This window comes from Channa argus, chromosome 16, assembly GCF_033026475.1.
Source record: "Channa argus isolate prfri chromosome 16, Channa argus male v1.0, whole genome shotgun sequence".
Lineage (NCBI taxonomy): Eukaryota > Metazoa > Chordata > Actinopteri > Anabantiformes > Channidae > Channa > Channa argus.
The window spans coordinates 21,679,407-21,697,439 of NC_090212.1; the positions used below are offsets into that span (position 1 = coordinate 21,679,407).

At 42.4% G+C, this 18,033-nt stretch overlaps 1 protein-coding gene across 9 annotated transcripts in view; it reads right to left on the reverse strand.

The window, feature by feature from the left end:
- LOC137101230 (neuronal PAS domain-containing protein 3) overlaps positions 1-18,033 on the reverse strand; it is a 267,664-nt gene that overhangs the window by 162,920 nt on the left and 86,711 nt on the right. For 7 of the 9 annotated variants that reach the window (XR_010911005.1, XR_010911006.1, XR_010911007.1 and 4 more), the window contains one exon: positions 870-1,114. The exons of the other annotated variants lie outside the window; for them this stretch is intronic. Coding sequence is in view for 3 of the 7 variants with exons in the window: in XM_067479369.1 (XP_067335470.1) it covers positions 870-1,114 (245 nt within the window). In the remaining 4 variants the exon portion in view is untranslated. The remainder of the gene's footprint in view (positions 1-869; positions 1,115-18,033) is intronic. 9 annotated transcript variants of the gene reach the window in all.

An 18,033-nucleotide genomic window follows, 5' to 3' on the forward strand; every position in this document is an offset into this window, starting at 1 on the left:
ATTCACACCTTCTGACGTACTGAACTACAACCTTGTTCTCGTACACATTACAGCTCCGCACACACGTAAATATTCTGGATGTTGTTTCGTCAGACACACACACAGCCAGAAATTTCAGGCAATTTGCTTTCATCTTTGGGTCATTCCTACAAGCCCAAACGTCCCTTTTAAAAGTGAGTGCTCCTCTTCTCCTCTAAGTGCGTCGCACAAAGGGCCCATTTCAAAGGCAAATTCCACTTAGATTCACAAGTGCTGTGTATACTCTGGTACTCCAGGCAGAAATTCATCAAAGCTTAATGTTCCCTTCACAGAAAATCACTTAGCGCAGAAGCTAGCCGTCTGTGTGTGTGTGTGTGTGTGTGTGTTCCACAGCTTTACCATGTTGTTTGATAGCATTTTAAAGGGCCAAACAGCCACTGCAGCGCTGATACGGGTCTGTTTGCATTTTTAGATTCATGCAAATTGAATAGTTTTTTTTTTTTTAATACAGAAACAAGCCCATACTGAAGCTAAATAAGAGATTAAAGCTGTGCTTATGGTTGAGTTTACACTTAGAGCCACTGTCAGGTAGCTCGGGATGGAAACGAGTAAAAGGTTTGTCTTCTCCAAACACAATCCGGTATAACAAATGTGAAAATGTGGACTGCTTGTGTCAACACTTTCCTGAATGGTCCTAAACTTTAACTAATACAGAAGATGCAATGCACACAAGGTGAAAATCAACCCAAGAGGCAACGTGGAAATTTGACCCACGCTGCCTGATTCCTTAACAGAATTGTGGGCTGTCATTGACCACAAATTGTGTTTTTCTTCCTTGGAACTGTGCGGTACAACAAACAGGCGTTTGGCCCCATCTGTGTCCAGCCTACCTTTGACGGAGGTGTTGGGCGGCGGTCCCTCGATGCGAAGGTTCCACGGCGGGTCTCCCTGGTTAGCAAAGTCCCTCATCTTCAGGTAGCTGATGGTGAGCCGGATGATGGAGGCCTTGTCCAGCTGGCTAGTGATGGCGCCCGGTAGCGGCAACATCTTGGCCAGTTCGTAAAACTCAAAGTTCTCTTTTCCCCGCCGCGACCGCGCTGCGTCCCGTGACTTCTCCTTTCTCAGAGCTTGCAGCCTGGATGGAGAGAGGACAGCAGGATGTAAAGGAGTCTGATGATGACAATGCAGCGGATGAGATCCACAGATGAAGCATCTCTCCCTAGTAGGTTCTCAGCAAAGGGAACAGGCAGCATGCACATCATTGGTGGATAATCTGCGAAGGCACACGTCTCTACCAACACTCACCAATGCTTCTGTGTTGTCGGAGCACATAAACACACATCACATAAGAAGAACATTTTTAGTTTTGCACAAATTTGCAGCTTCCTACACTCAGCTTTTAAACAAACATGCATGAACATACATGCAAGTGCTTAAAAAATAAAGGTTTCAAAAGTGCATCTGACAGTTTTTCCTTCCTTCTATTCCACTGCTTTCACTTTTCCTCCATCCTCTCCATCACTTTCCACTCTATTACTTTATATCAAAGAGCTGCTCTGTTTATTCTCTCTCTCTTTCACCCTTCAACAACAACAGTGACGACCATACTTTCCCGGGGCCTCTCATCATCATCGGACGCCGTTATGAATTAATTCAGCAATAAATCAGCTGCTAAAAACCTCTGTGGGCTTCCTGTCGGCCACACACACACACACACACACACACACAGAAAGACAGGTGATTAATTTTTGCTGGTGCACAAAAAAAAAAAAAGAGAGAGAGAGAGAGAGAGGTAAAGTAAAGGAGAGCGATGAGATGGAGGGATAGCGGACAATTTAGAGGAGAAGGGGGGGGAGATGTTCAGAGATAGAGATGAAAAATATCCATCATCAGGCAAAGAATAACATTTTCATACAGTTTGTCACGTGAGAGCAAACATACAGTAAATGTAGAGAGGAAGAATTTCTGTGGTCAAACTAGTGCTCAACTTATTTTAAGTAGCCAAACCCAGATTCTTCAGCTGGAGCTAGAAACCATCTAACAGCGTGTTGATTTTCTGCACATGCCCATCTATCGTCCTCATCACCGTTGCTGTTTGTAGGTAGAAATCAGAGTCAAGAAACCCGACCCTGGTTCTGATACCTTCATCATTATATCAGGTAATAAGGCCAGTGCTGTTTCAGAACAGGATAACAACTGTGCTGTAGGTTTGAAATATCAGCTGATGGGAGAGTGAGAAGCAGCAGGAAGTAGGACTGTGTTCGTTCGTGGAAAGTATTACGTTGAGGGAAAACAAACATGTCCCCACTGTGTGTGTGTTTGTGAGTGTGTAGGTATGTGGGAGTGTGTGTAAGTGGACATGGAGGTTTGTTTGACCTTGACTCAAACAGACATATTTATCATGTAGCGGCTGAGTAGGTGAATGCAACACTTGTTGTCGACGGTGTGTGTGTGTGTGTGGGTGTGTGTGTGTTTGGGTCATATAAACATGAAATGAAACCGCGTCGTAAAGTTCAGCTTGGTGACTTGATGGTGATTTTAAGAGCTTGTCACACCAGTCGAGGTGTGTGTATGTGTGTGTGGTTGAGCTGTCGTAAAGTTCAGCGAGGTGGGTCGATGGCTTTTTAAAGAGCTTGTCAGCTGAAAGAATGAGATTTGTGCGTTTCTGTACGTGCGTGTGGTCACTGGCTGGTTGGGGCATAACGTCCAGGTCAATCGGAGGTCAAACCGAACATCAGTCATGTGACAGGACAAAGTGTTGAGCAGATTTACTGTCGGATCTCGTCATTCGGTTGGAGTCCGTTTGGAGAAATCAGTTTGAAATCAGGCCTCACTTTATCAGAAGTGCACCTGCTTTTCAATCGACACTTATTTACTAAAACTCCAGCTCACACATATAATAACGGAATATTGTAATTTCAACAGTCCATAATTAACTTACTTATAATAACTGACCTTTACAGTAAATAACACTGCTTCATTGTTAGGCCTGTGTTTTCATCAGCTCGTTCATCGGTCAATGGTGACACCACGGTTCCAATAACTATAATAAATCTGGTTACAATAATGGTTACAATAACTTCCAGCAGGGTTTCAGCATCAGCTCATTTGACAATCCTAAACTTACCTACTCACTGGGGCATTATCGGTTCAATGGGCAGTTATCGTGTGTCAGTGGCTTTTCTAACCACTATGACGCCTTTAGAGACCAACATGTCTGAATCAGAAAGTGCAAAGACAAATCCATACTCATTTCAAACAGCAAATCACGCCTGCAGAAACGCTCTAGATTTTATTGGGCGATTTCATTCCTCAGAGACCAAAGCAAATTCCCTTTCATACCTGCTTCATTTTTTTTGAACAAAAGTCAATTTTTGTTCAATTTATATTTTGGAATAAAGTCTCTGTTTAATTTTTCTGTTCTGTTCTGATATCAGAGTATCTGTTTACATGATCAGCTCATCCATCCACAGAGGCCAAACTGAGAGGAAGATTATTAAAAAATAAAATAAAATCCATGCAGGACTAGCTCTGATGAGATAAAGAGAAACACGGCAGGTAATATGAAGAGAGAGATGAAGGTGGGAGATAACACTCGGAGAGACACTGCAGGGTGGCCAACGGGGAAATCTGGGGAGGTTTGAGGTCCTGACACAAAAAGTTTGAGGACTCTAACAGAAATAACCCTCAACCCACAGAGTTCAAATGTAGACCTAGACAGTACAGAATTGATTAAGATGCATGTTCAGATATCAAAACTATCCTCAGGAAAGCAGCAGACTGAATGAAATAATGTGGGGAGGAAAGGAGCTCACATTATTCTCTCTCAAAGTTAAAAGGAGAGTTGTGCAGAAAGATACTGTCAGTGTGCATCTGTAGTAGCTGGCTCAGAGGAAGAGCAAATTATTACAATTTTATTATAGAAAGAGAAAATCTGATTCCAAAAAAAGAGGAAAAACTTGCAGGAAAAATAGAAATTTAGAAGGTTAGAAATGGGAAAAACAGGTCCAACAGGGAAATAAAGAGTATTTAAATGAGTATGTGTGGTATAAACCACTTATACATTTACTCAATGTGAAGATCAATAGAGCAGCACTGACTGAAACTTTCAATAAAAACAAGTGGTTTGGTCCACAATGCAAGTTAATGACCAGTAGAAGTACTTTGGAAATTTTCCACCAATGTAAAAGTAGAGCTTCCATTTTTACATGAGTAACAGATGGAGAGTTGAAGATAAGAAAGATAAGAACTCCTTGTCATCGTTTTAACCTCCCTCTCCCTCTATCCTCCTCTCTCACCCAGTCTTTCAATTCAGCCAATCAGGTGTCCTGCAGCCGAGGTTCCACCCTGTCAACTCTGGGAGGACGAATACCAACACACACACACACTTAGACAAAAGGCCCTTCAGGAGGAGGGTAATTGCTTCCATGGTGATGGGAAAGGAAGGCAGAGAACAAGTGTCACTTTGGATTAAGCCCCGCCTGCTGACATCGCCATGGCGATGACACCGCCACTCACTGTGTGTGTGTGTGTGTGTGTGTGTGTGTGTGTGTGTCCACTGTTCAGCAGACTGAGTGCCAAAACCAATCTACCAGCTCAGAGAGCGAGGAGGCAAAGAAGGGAGGAAGGAGAGCAAAGGAAGAAGTGGATAAAGGAGGACAAGGGCTGGTCAGAAGGGAGGGAATAGGAGAAAGAGGAGGTGAGGAGAAGAACTGAGGTGAGAGTGACAAGAAAAATGGCTGAAACTAGTAAATGAACAAAGGGGTTGATGTGAAGCAGACGTATAAAGAGGAAGACCAGAGAATGAGAGAGACAGATGGAAAAAGAGTGTTAATCACAAAGCGCCTTTCCTGTTTGGATCATAAAGGCAACAAATTAGAGGATAAATCCTGCGGTGATTAAATGTGAAAGAGAGATGAGGAGAGGCTGCAGCTGAATCATATTTTGTTGTGTTTGAGCACCAAACAGCAGGCTATTGTGTGTTTAGTTTGTCCCGTTGCTAGCAACCGTAGGAATGCAGCTTAGTGTGTGTGTGTGTGTGTGTGTGTGTGTGTGTACACACAGTGAAATAGAAAAAAAACAAGGAGAAACAAAAGAAAAGAGGCCTGGATACATTTGATCTTTGCTCAATTGTATATGAAACAATATGTCAAATGATGCATTTTAACCTGAGACCCACCTTTTAATGTTAAGTACCATCCAGCATCAGGTCACAAGCTTTAATAGAACATGGCCTCTACAGACAACAACTGATGTTAACTGACTACTCAATGAAAACAGCGGTAGAACAAAATAAGGGCAAAACTAATGCAAATACATTTTACTGATGAATGAATTGTCTTCAAATATAATCTCAAACTTCCAATTCAGTTTTAGAAAAAGAAATAAAGGCCAATACAGTAAGTCATGAGCACAGGTTGCAGCAGGAGGTCTTGTTGTGCTTCCTGCACGACCAACACCTACTTCCCCTCCCCCTGCTCATTCACATCACTGTGACTGTGAGCTTACATTTCCCAATCAGTTCACCTCCGCTGATCTTTTATAGTGCGTCTTAACAGAGCACAACTGATGTGTGCACGTCCACACAGCTATAAACACTGCTGCTCTTGTTACAAGGTGAAGAAGTGAAACACACTAAAGTTTAGTGGAGATGTGTCAGCTTTTCATAGTGTCCGAGAAAGATGCAAGACAAAAAAAATATTAGATCATATCAGACTTGGCATTAGAAAACAGTGTTCAGCCAACATACTGACAAGATCTGTCAGTTCATCTACTGTTCAAAACAACTGCTCAGATTTCATCCAATCAAAACCAATCAGGTGAATTTTAGTTCAGAAAGTGGCTGAAACTGCTCTTATTTTCAGGCAGCTCTGAACAATTCACACACCTCGTATCCCTTTTTCTGAGGGACAGTGTTTTCAGGTAAAAGGTATTTCTATGAAAACAGGATAATCCAGGCTGAACCAGAAATGTCAGAACAACAAATTAATTCTCCTCCACAGGATTGGGGTGGAAACAAACCCGGGACACAAGTGTTTCTACCAAAGTACAGTATCTGCATGGATGAGTAGCACTAGAGACAAGAAGACAGGGTTTGGAGGTATTAAGAGTGACATGCTGATTTAAATAAATATTCAAAAATAAAAAAAACTAGGTGGTAATGAAAATACAGGAATACAAAGTGGAATGAGTGTTTGCGTGTAATCCACGTCTGCCAGTGAATCCTGGCTTTGCCTCCTGCAGTTAAACACACAAATACGGCATCATTACAAGACTAATCATCCTCCAAAAGGATTGTAGTGATGGAAGGATCAGTGCGAACTCCAGCAGAGAAGTGATGCTAAGTCACTCCATGCTACAGAGAAATAAAAGAGGGCTGGTATCAGCCGTGGTGTAGGAAGCAAAGACAATAAGGGAGCGGGGTAGAGGAAGAATGTCTGCCGAAAGCAAAAGCGAAGAGAAAGGATTAAAAGACAAAGGAGGAGGAGGAGAAAGTGGGGAGGGGGGGAACAGCTGGTCATTGTGGCTTTTAATATAACAGTAACAATCAATGGTTAATCCATATTTGGTGTTCTAGAGTGTACTTGTGGGAGGTTGGTGTGTGTGTGTGTGTGTGTGTGTGTGTGTGGGTGTGTGTGTGTGTGTGTGTGTGTGTGTGTGTGTGTGTGTGTGTGTGTGTGTGTGTGTGTGTGTGTCCCAGTGCAACAGTTGGGATGAGTGATATGGGATAATACAGCACGTGGGACCCAGATCCTGAATTTCGGGGTTTGATTCACATACAGCACCTCGTCTCTCTGTCCCTCCGTCATTGAGACGTTTTGGAAAATATCCAGCAGTGTTTGGACACGTTCACACCGTCTATCTGTTTTACCAATCTGTGCCTGCCACACTGCTTTAGCATCAAGCCGAGCGCGGCAGCCAGCAGGCCCCACACACAGGTTCAGGTAGTGACACTTTGCTCTGCAGAATTTAAACGTCTAAACAGATCGTGGAAGAGTTTCCTTAACATGTTCCGTTGGTATTAATGCTTTTTCCAACGGACTTGTGACATGAATCTAAGCAGTTCAAACAAAGAGAATGATGGCGTCCCTGACTAAAGGTGGGACGTGCCGTAGACGGCCAAACGGATGCAGAACACAGGGACAGAAAGGGACTAGTTTCCTCCAGCTCAGCTCACCAACCAGGAAAGAACTACAAGACCTGCAGAGACCTGAACACCAAATCGATCCACGGTCCACACACTTAAGCTATGGACACTCCTGAAGACTGGTTAGGACTTTGTATTACTGGACAGTTCTAAGGACAGACAGAAATTCTCCTATATATTTGTGGCAAAACAAACACAACAGTACAAATTGCACCTTTAAAAAAAACAAAGCATTAAGATTATGGATGGAAAAGTCAGGACAGTGTGGACTATTAAATAAGGAAAAAATAAGGAAACAAAGGTCAAATGAGCTTGTAAAATGAAGCCAAGTTCAAGCCTTTCGAGAGCAACTGGCAGACAGTCGATCTAAAGACCACAGACCAGAATCTTTACACAGGAGCTTGAGCCAGCGTGGCACCAATCAGGACCAACCGGCGTTTAGAGTTGATACCAAGCAGAGCGGTGCGGTGGAACAGAACTCCTTTGCATTTAAAGCTACAGATACAGTAAAGTCAAATAGAGACATTTTATTCAGTGATATTCCAGCTAGAAAATCCGAGGACCGATGAGACCTGTGTAAACTTGTTACAGGAGAGTAAAATATGGGACCATGTACGTCTCACAGTGAGAGGAGAACATTTCAAACACACATCGTGTGGAGTGGAAAGCCGTGTTGACAGCTTCCCTATTCTTAGCCCGTATAAACTCTCCTACACTTTGCATTTCATGCTCATCACAGTGCACACTCATACTTTATCACATTTCCAACATGTATTCACACAAATTCACAGTCATTTCATGTGTGAAAAGCTTTTTGCAGGGGCATTGACACATTTTAATGCCCTAATCTTAGTATTAATGGCTAATTTATTATGTTTTTACAATTAACATTTTGAATTTTTACTCTTTACTTTATAGTTTCTATGGTTTATCCAATAAGCTATACTGCTTATACTGGGGGCTCCATGTTTTAAAAGCATATTTTCTTTTTGAATATGAGTTCATTTGTATGAACTCGTGTTCAGAACAACATAAGTTTTGAGCACACTGTGAATGATTTGATGACTGCTTAGTTTGAACATTAGTTTTTCTGCAGCGAATCTTTCTGAGGCTCTAAAACCTGCAAGAGTGTTTAATTTTAGTAAAACATATTTAACTTCTGTGTTAACTTCCCTTCTGTTTAAACAGTGGCATCATTTATTCACTGAATATTTATAATGTATTTTTTAGCTTCCAGACATTTTGTCATTTAATTTGACAACAGTAGTTATCTCCTTTGGAAGGAAACGTTAATGCACAAATTCATTAATGCACAACACTGCACAATTAAGCAAAGCTCATATGTCTAATATGATAATGAACATTACGGGGTAATAATGTGAATTTTATGGATATGAGTTGAGGGTATTAATTACTAAAGATGAATAGTAACATGAATTAATAACAAAATCCGACATGACTGAATGCAGGATAGCAAATTACACGGAGCTTGTGTTGTAAGTGATTTAGGCATCAGAAATATAATAAATAAAACAAATAAACCAAAACTAAAAATGCTAATGGGAGAAGCATTAGTAACTCATGCTGTAAAATCAGTTTGTTGCTGCTTGGAAATAATATTTCAGTTTACTTTGCTAAGACGTACTGTATACTAAACATTTCTGCCAGTGCAACAACCACCCACATTACCATTTATGTTTTATTAAGCTAAATTAAATAATGTATTGTATTTATGCATCTTAGCGTTGAAGGAAAAAAAAAACAACATTTGATGAGCATAAATTATCAGGAAGTGTTGGACTGAAACAGATTTAAAATGCCTTCAAGAGGCTTTTAAAACTTGGATTCTTATCTTAGACATCGGCAAATGGAAAAAGCCCTTTTGGCCGATAACTACTGCGAATGTTAAAAATGTAAAAATGTCAGTACTGTACTAAAAAATGAAACCAAAGTACTTGCAGTAGTTTGAGAATTCGTCAACGTGAACATTCTTCTGTGGCTTTGTTGCTGCTGCTGTTCCAGGTTTGCTTTTGAAAACTGGCGGTTTTACATGAGTTCAAACTTCTGCCGACCAGTGAACCGTAAAGATTCCACCACATGACATCTGCATCCTACACACATTTGCTCCTGTTCACCTGGATTCAAAGTCATAGATACTGCATCAGGTTTTGGTGCTTCACAGCAACTCAAGTTTAAGCTGGAAGCACAAAATGCAGCAAAGCCCTTCAGTGTTTGCGAACGCTGAGCTAATGTGAGAGGTCAGAGGAAGGAAATCAAGAAACCAAAAAGAAGAAAACACAAAACAATGGTGAGAAATTAATAATGAGAGGCAGATCACAGATGCTGAGGGGGAGTGTGTTGGGGGGGGGGATGATGAAAGAGGGATGCAAGAAGTGGAGAAGGCAGTGACAGCTGCAAAGGAAGGTTTAATCATCTTCACCTTCACCTCCTCTGAACTCACCCGCTCTCCTCACCCCAAGCCTCTTTTCCATCAGTCGTCTCCTCCTCTCGTTTGCTTTCACCCCATTTCCCTCCTCACCCCTCCTTTATCTCATTGCTCCATCTCCCTCCATGCACACATCCCTTTTATTCTCACTCTTGTTGCTCCTCCTCCATTTCATTTTGTTTTCTCTCTATTGCCTCCTCATCATCATTCTTTATACATCTTGTGTTCCCACTTCTTTACTCTTACCTTATCTACTTCCTACCTCTTCCTGTGTTTCATTTCATGTCTCACCTTTTTCGTTCCTTCTCTTCATTCTTTTACTTCCTTCCTATCCACTTACTTTATCTCCTCTTTTTTTTAAAAACCCTTCAGTCTTTCATTATCCCCTTAATATTGTCTTTTATTTTGCATCTTTACTTTTGTTCCCCATATATGAGAGGGAGGAAGTAATGGAAAAGAAAATTATTTGGTTCCCACTACTTCCTCCCTCTCATACACCCCCAACTTCCATAGTCTGTTCCCATCCTTAGTCCTCACTTCCTCACCCCTCTCCTACCTTCTTTCCATCACTCCTCCTGTCGTCAGCTCCCTCCTACACTCACCTCTTCTCTTTCCTATGTCCTTACACCCTCTCCTCCTCCTCCTCCTCCTCCTCCTCCCTGGGTTCAGTGGTGTGGAACAGTTCAGTATTAGCTCTGAAATTAGCAGCAGTCCCTCATTAAAGAGTTGGCAGGAGCACACACACACACACACACACAGCAGACAGTTAATGGTATAAAAGCTGCTGCCACCTTGGAGACACAAAATTACTTGAGCCCCTCTTTCCCTTCATGTCTTTATCATTTCTTCTCTGATTTCTCTCGCTACAATCCTTCCTCCTCCCTCTCTCTGTATCTTTTTCTTTCCTCCCTCTATGCCTCTCTGTCTTTCTCTGTCTCTCATCTCCATCACCTCCTCCCTCACCCCCTTTTCTCCCTCTCTTTGTCCTCCGTAACCTTCAAACAAAAGAGACAACTCTCTCTTTCTCTCCCTCTCTCTGGCTGACAGCCAGCAGAAAGTGAATGAGTCTTCTTCCCCTGACAACCTCGATCATCATCTTCCTCATCTTCCTCCCCACATCTCTTCTTCCCCTCTTTCATATGTGCTTTTTTAAGTCCTGTTCAAACTTTTCAACTTAATCACTTCTTTCAAATTTCTTTTTTCTTGTCATTTCCCTTTTCTCTACGTTCTTCCCACACTGCGTATTATTTTCTCATTCCCGAGGCGTCAAAAAGTGACACTTTGTCCGGTCCCTTCTGCGTTACTTGCTGACACATCGATGATTGACGCTCTGAGCTTTCAGTGTAGTTCAATAGAAAGGTGCCTCAATATTTGGTTATTATATTAAGCATGCACGCGTCTGCCACTGTCACTTTTTGTAGCGTTTTGTTTTTATGTAATTTGTCTTTAAGGTAACATAACCCTGAAGTTATTTTCCCTAACCCAGTTTTTTGTGTATATAAAGTTGTTCCTGGGGCATCATAAGGGGACCTTCCTGCAGTGTCAATACTGGACGCAGTTGTTTCCAGGGTGTCAAATATTTGCACTCCTGCAGCGTCCAATAGTAATGCAAAAGGGGACCTGTGGCGTCAATATGATACGGCAAAGGACAAACAGAGCGACACAATGACATGTCTGACGTGTTATTTTTCATCTTTGTAATGCACTTTTCTTTTTACTTCCTCCTAGACTCTTACTCCCACACCCTGTATCCCTCTGTCTCTCTCTTTGTTGCCATTCATCTACCTTCATTTCTTTCCCTCCATTACTTCTCTCACCCGTCAAAATGACTTCTTTGAAGGGATGGAACTTTTTGTCCAGTGGCACCTATTATCAGATTAAATGCATTTATTTAAGTAATGCTGAAGTTCACTTTTGGTTTCCAACCCCAATAGGAAAAAGGAAATGGTGCAGCAAAGTGGTGACATTGTGATTTCAGGGCATCATGTTCTGTTTTGTGCGTTTCTCGTCTCTGTTCATCTGGCTCCAGCTCTGTAAGTAACACATATGTACGATTGTCTCATTTTGTTCAACTGTAATGTTGAGAAAGGAATAGTTTTCTCTCTCTCTCTCTCTCTCTCACACACACACACACACACACACACACACACACACACACACACACACACACAGAGAGCAGACCTGTGGCTCAGATAACAAGATGGTAGCATCACAGGCCAGAACAGAGTCAGGACCTGATGGAGGGATGTGTGTGTTTGTGCACGGTGTAGGTGAGGCTCGAACTGTTTATGTACTTGAGTGTCTGAATGAGAAGCAAAGAGGTATTTTGGCAGAATATCACACACAGACACACACACAGTGTGGTGTAGCCTCTCCACAGGCTTCTGAGCTCTACAGCACTAATTAGTTTGGCAACAAAGTCAGAACAACATACCTTTGGCCTATAACAGCCCCCTGCGCGTACACACGCACATACACACACACCCATGCAACCTTTTCCAACATCTAGTACCCAAATACACTCTTAAACACACACCTGTACACACTCTGCTGTTAATGTTCAGCTTCAATCAGCAGCTCCATATTCACCACAGGAATCTGAACACGTTTCCTAATATAGAACTGATTCATTGCTTGAGACAAAGGTTTATTAGTTTACATTGAGCTTTTATCAATGATCTGACAAAAGTTATGAGTTAAAAGCAAAATCTGTGTGTTTGGACAAGCTCATGACTTTTAACCCATTTATTTTCTAGTACAACTACCCAAGATAGAACTAAGATTATATGTTCAACTTTACAAAAACTTCAAACCAAAGCCACAGGTACACACACAAATCCAGCTGAACTCCACTATGTAATCACCATTTGCACACTGAAAAAACACAGAAACAACATCATGCTCCATACACACTCACATCTGCTGGGTGCCACCCTGCCAGCCTCGCTGGCTGTGATTGATCAAAGCGGGTTACAACAACCTGGCGCTGAGGCCAGGCTGAACACACACACGGTGAGGTTACCACAATGTATTATAGATGAGCTCAACACCAAGTCTCTCGCCCTTTTCTCATTGTGTTCGATCTTTCAAAATCATATTTAGAATTCTGTTATCTTAAAGGTCGTCACAGTTTGTCCTGGTTGTGGTCCAACAACCCCGTTGGGTGATCCTTTATTTATTTCTATTATTTTGTAATTAGACACAGTACAATTAGTTGGAACAAACGCGGCAACAATTTTGGAAATTCATCATATAATATTACTGGGAGATTGTGTAAAACTGCTTGAGAAACTGGATTGGAACTTGGTACTGAGGTACCGATGCTGGATTCTGTATAGTCTGGCTGAGGGGAAGATGTACATTCAAAACGACACAGATCCTTAACGGGCACCACAAATAATGAACAATTGCTAAGGTAAAGTCAAATGTGAAAGGGTCTGTTTGGTCTTCTCCAAAGATTGGACACTACATTTTAACTTGTTGGTCAGGGTCCAAAAGTGGGACTAGCCAATCAACAATTGCGTTGTTGGTCAAGTGAACCTAAAACATCTTTTATACCGATAATGGCATATTTGGTCCATTGTGAAGCCTATTGCCTTTCACGTCTGTGCTAGTGACCGACGACCCAACACTGTAAACAAATCGTCCCTGTGGAGGACATGGTGGGGTGAGACCTGTCAAAATAATAACATCCACTTATTGTACAATAGACACGACTAAACGTTTTTGCTGACCTTGATATTGTTTTTGCAGAGCACTTTAAGTGGATTACTGTGTGGCAGATGCTAATCAGCAAGCTAATCAAACAGCTGATTGAATATTTATCTGTACCTTAAAGTCAGGATGGTAGTTGGAGGGGACTTTTTCTCTCGTCGTAACTGGACTGTAAGTGGATAATTTTCATTTAAAGAAACACCATACGTCAAAAGTTGCAATTCTTCTGTGTCTCTGCAGGCGAGGTGCGTTCAAGAACACTAGGTGATCTGTCGTTCAAGCGGATCAGGTACAATAGCATTTTTGTTTCAAGGTAAAACTGCTGCAACTACTTTCTACCTCCTGCCAAGGTTGGTATTCAGCCATTTTTGTCTGCAACCAGCTACTCCTGCATATTTTAACTCTGCGTGTAAACCTTATATTACATCTTAGATGTTTGACATGTGCCAAATTGTGGTATTTCAGCCAAATGTCAAATGTGTTTATATTCCCCTAATCAGCCTGTCAATCACCATCCAACACGCACCGAACTCCTCTCCATCTAGTTTCTCTCTGGCCGTGTGTGTGTGTGTGTGTGTGTGTGTGTGTGTGTGTGTGTGTGTTGTCCTCTCTGCCAGAGATCTTGTTTGTACAAAGCAATAGAAAGCTGAATAATTGATGCTGGATGCAGTTCACAGCATGCTCTCTCTCACTCCAGCGATTGTGGTTATTGTTGCTGTTGCTGCTGTCAATAATCATATAAAAACAAAAACTCGAGAGCCAGATGAGACCCGAGAAGCTGACGGAAATAAAGACGGAGAATAAGGCAGACGATGTTTGGATGCATGATAGCTGATTGGTCCGGAGTCATGTGATAACACACACACACACATTCCTGAACAGCCTAGTAAATTAGGAGGAACAGAGCTAGATATCATTCTGTGTATGTATGTTTGTGATAAAAGCCTGTGGCAAGAGGAAATGTCACTTATCAGACCTAATAATCACTATTCATATTGTACACTCAAACACACAGTACGGACTACATTGTCGTTCTATTGCAGCACATAAAAAGATATCAGCAGCTGACTGAGAACTGGGGGAAACGAGAGGAAGCTGCATTATATTGTCTGGCTAGTTGGGTGGACTAGAGTTTTCATGTCATGCACTTTGTGAGCTCTTCTCTGTGACAGGTGCTACACAAATATATTTTATAAGTGTCTATGCAAATGCAGCATTGGTCAAAACAAGTTTTCATCGGAGAGTCTTGATGAAGGCAAACACATTAGGACAAAGAAGAACAGAAGAAATGCGTGAAAAGGGGCTAGAAAGAGACCGGTGGGAAAAAGGACGGTGAAAATGAGACAGGAAAGACGTCAGGAACTCCAATGCAATGCCGATCAGAAGGAATAAAAGAAAAATCAGTTTAGGGGAGAAATTAGGTAGAGGAAACAACAACTAATGACAAAAATAAGAGGCCAACAGACGAAAGGATGGAGGGAGGAGAAAGCCGTGAATAGAAAGGCTTTGAGAGGCAGAATAAGAGGAAGATTTGCATAAACACTCCTCATGCTTTTGTTGGCACAATTAGCTTCAATAGCTTTTAGCTTTTCACGCTCACAGCGGCTGCGTGTGGGCGTCTGCATGAAAAGAGCTGCACGCTATGATACGCCTGAATGTGGGGAATTATAACCAGAGAGCTGAGAAAGAGACGGGTTTCAATACAAGACTCAAACAGTGCCAGACCGGGCCACATCAGGCCACAGAAGGTAAATAGTCGGCTTCAACAGCGCAGGGCTTGTATCAAAAGTGCTTTAAATGTAGCTCCACACACACCGAGTCACTGCCATGCAAGGTGCTCAACTGACCCACAGGGAATGACCCGGGGTTCAGTGCCTTTCCTGAGGACACTTTGACATGTGAACAGGAGGAACAGGGAATCAAACTACTTTGTGCTTCAAGGACTAGTGCTCTACCGACTGTGCTAAAGCCGCCCACACAAGGAGCATCCAGGACACACAGGGTCACCTGGACATCCAAAACCGAGCTCCATCAATGTACGGTGCCTAAAGTTGGAATTATAAATAAAGACATGTCCACTGGAATCCAGACGCCTTTAACTCAATGATAACACAAACGATAATTTAAGTGGAACTTGATCCAGGTGGGCCACACTGGGACACATATGAACAATCGAGCAAAGTGACACACACCAGTGTTTTATAAAGAAATGTATAATGAAGCTCCATGAAAGCGAGCGCGTTGTACATGGAATCCAGAAGATTCCCTTGTAGCTTTGGGACCTCTCGCAAATGTTAGGATTAAATTCATTTTTGACTTTTTGACGGACAAAGAGATGCACTTGTGTCCACACAGACTTCTTGGTAAAACTATCTGGTGCTTAACCAATAAATTGAGAACAATTTAAAGATTCTCAGAATAAAAGTGACATCACTGTACATTTCGGGCTACGAAAGCTTGCCACCAGGGCCTCTAGGAGGCCACATTTCACATTGGGAACTTAATTGTACACCCGTGGTAATAGCTGCACTCAGTCTGCACCTTGCCTGAATTTCAGTGAAGTAGCTATAGCTTTATTTGTTTAATTTGGGGGAAGCAGCTCTTCTAACGGTAATTCAGATCCCCCTAAAGCTCAGCACCTGACAGCTACAGCACCTTTGATACACAAACACGTTGATTCCTCAGGTAGCATCAATAGCAAGACCTTTTACCACCTTTCCTTTTTATCTGCTTCCCTCTCTGTCTTTCTCTGCCTCCCCCCACCCTCTCTCTCTCTCTGTGTCTCTCTCTCTCTCCCTCTCTCACTTCTTCACTCAACACATGAGGGCGAGTTTGAGTTCTTAATCATGGCAGGACCCAGTAGACTCATTGACGCTTCCAACAAACACAGCCGGCCTCCTGTCTGACCTACAGACACATTACCACCTCTCCTGGCCAGATGGACCTGTGTGTGTTTGTGTGTCTGAGATGTTCGTCCTTGAATGAGAATAGGATGGTCAAAACTGTGTGTATGTGTGTCCACATGTGATGCATAAATGAGAGAGTGTGTGTGTGGACTAAATGGACATCCCATCAGCAGAGCATCTGTGATCTCAGTGATCCACAGGGAGTTCCCTGTCAGTCGGACAGGTTCATATACCCACCGGTGGAGCAACGAGACTGGTCGAGAGACAGAGATAGAACAGCAGCAACAGAGAGCGAGAGACACAAAGAGGAAAGAGGGAAGTGTCTTTTGTCCGGCAATGATTAAGAATTTAGACAGAGCAGACGGCGAGAGAGAGAGAGTGTGTGCCTATGCTTGCACACATGCACACTTCAGCTACAGGTAGTATCCAAGAACAGGTGAGTGTGTGTGTGTGTGTGTGTGTGTGTGTGCGCTCCACACTGCGTCAATGTTGAAGAAGCAGAAAGACCATAAAGCATTTATTGTGTGTGATGTCGCCTTCAACTACAATCAACTAAACTCAGAATAAGATTTTACAGCCAATATGGCACCACAGCAGTGCCACACTTTGGAAATCATTTGCCAAGTGCATCACTATATTTGTATTCATGTTTTGTTATTCGATTTTTTAATTTTTTGTCCTTTCGGCTTATCCTGTGAGTTCAGTGTCGCCACAGCGGATCATTGTCCGCATGTTGATTTGGCACAGTTTTACGCCGGGTGCCCTTCCCACACAACCCTCCCCAATTTCTGCCTGGCTTGGACCGGCACTGCACAGCTGGTGATAAGATTGGGCTGTTGGGGTCCAGTGTCTTGCCCAGACATACACACACCGGACCGGGGATCGAACCACGGACGCTTTGACGCGTGGACGACTCCCTTACCAGCTGAGCTACAGCTGCCAAATATTATGAATTATTTTCTGTTCCGAAATAAGTGCTGTAGCTTTTCCTACATTTTATTTCGTCCCTGCTTGACTGCTAGTGAGTAATACATGAAGGGCTGTGCAGAGAGTGGAGGAGTGTAGCAGGCAGTAGAGGAGCATAAGGAAGCAGGGAGAGGGAGGAGTGGATCGATTTAGAGTTTCAGCACAACATTGTAGCTTTAAGTGAAACAGCCACTTTGTTAATTTTATATTCATTATGTCAAACTGTATAAGATGAATCATTAAAAAGAAAAATTCCACTAAAGAGAATCTGAGGAGCTCAGTGAAGGTGCAGGTTTGTACACAGTGTCATACATGTTTAGGTTTTCCTCATACACAGGAAATCAGTAGTTAAAGAGGTTCAGGTGGCTTTAAACACACACTGCACACTGTAAATTCCACTCAGCTATGTCTCAATTCTGGCTGGAATATTAATAAATCCATAGTTAAGTGGGTGGAATTACTACTGCAGTGCTGATAGTATTTTTAGCCATGTTGGTGACATAAAAACAGAGGAGGCGGCTGTAGCTCTGGTGGTGAAGGCAGTCGTCCACAGACCACAGAGTCAGCAGTTCGATCCCCTGTCCCAATATGTCGAAACGTCTCTGGGCAAGACACTGAAGCCCCAACAGCCCATTCCAATCCCCAGCTGTGCAGTACTGGTCCAAGCCTGGCAGAAATTGGGGAGAGTTGCATCAGGAAGGGCATCAGTCATAAAAAACTGTGCCAAATCAACATGCGGACACTGTGGCGACATTGAACTCACAGGATCAGCCGCAAGGACAAAAAAAATAAAAAAAATAAAAAGTGATATAAAGACTTATTGGTCCGCTACTTTACTTTTCACTTTGTTCATGAATAAAAACAAGATGATAATA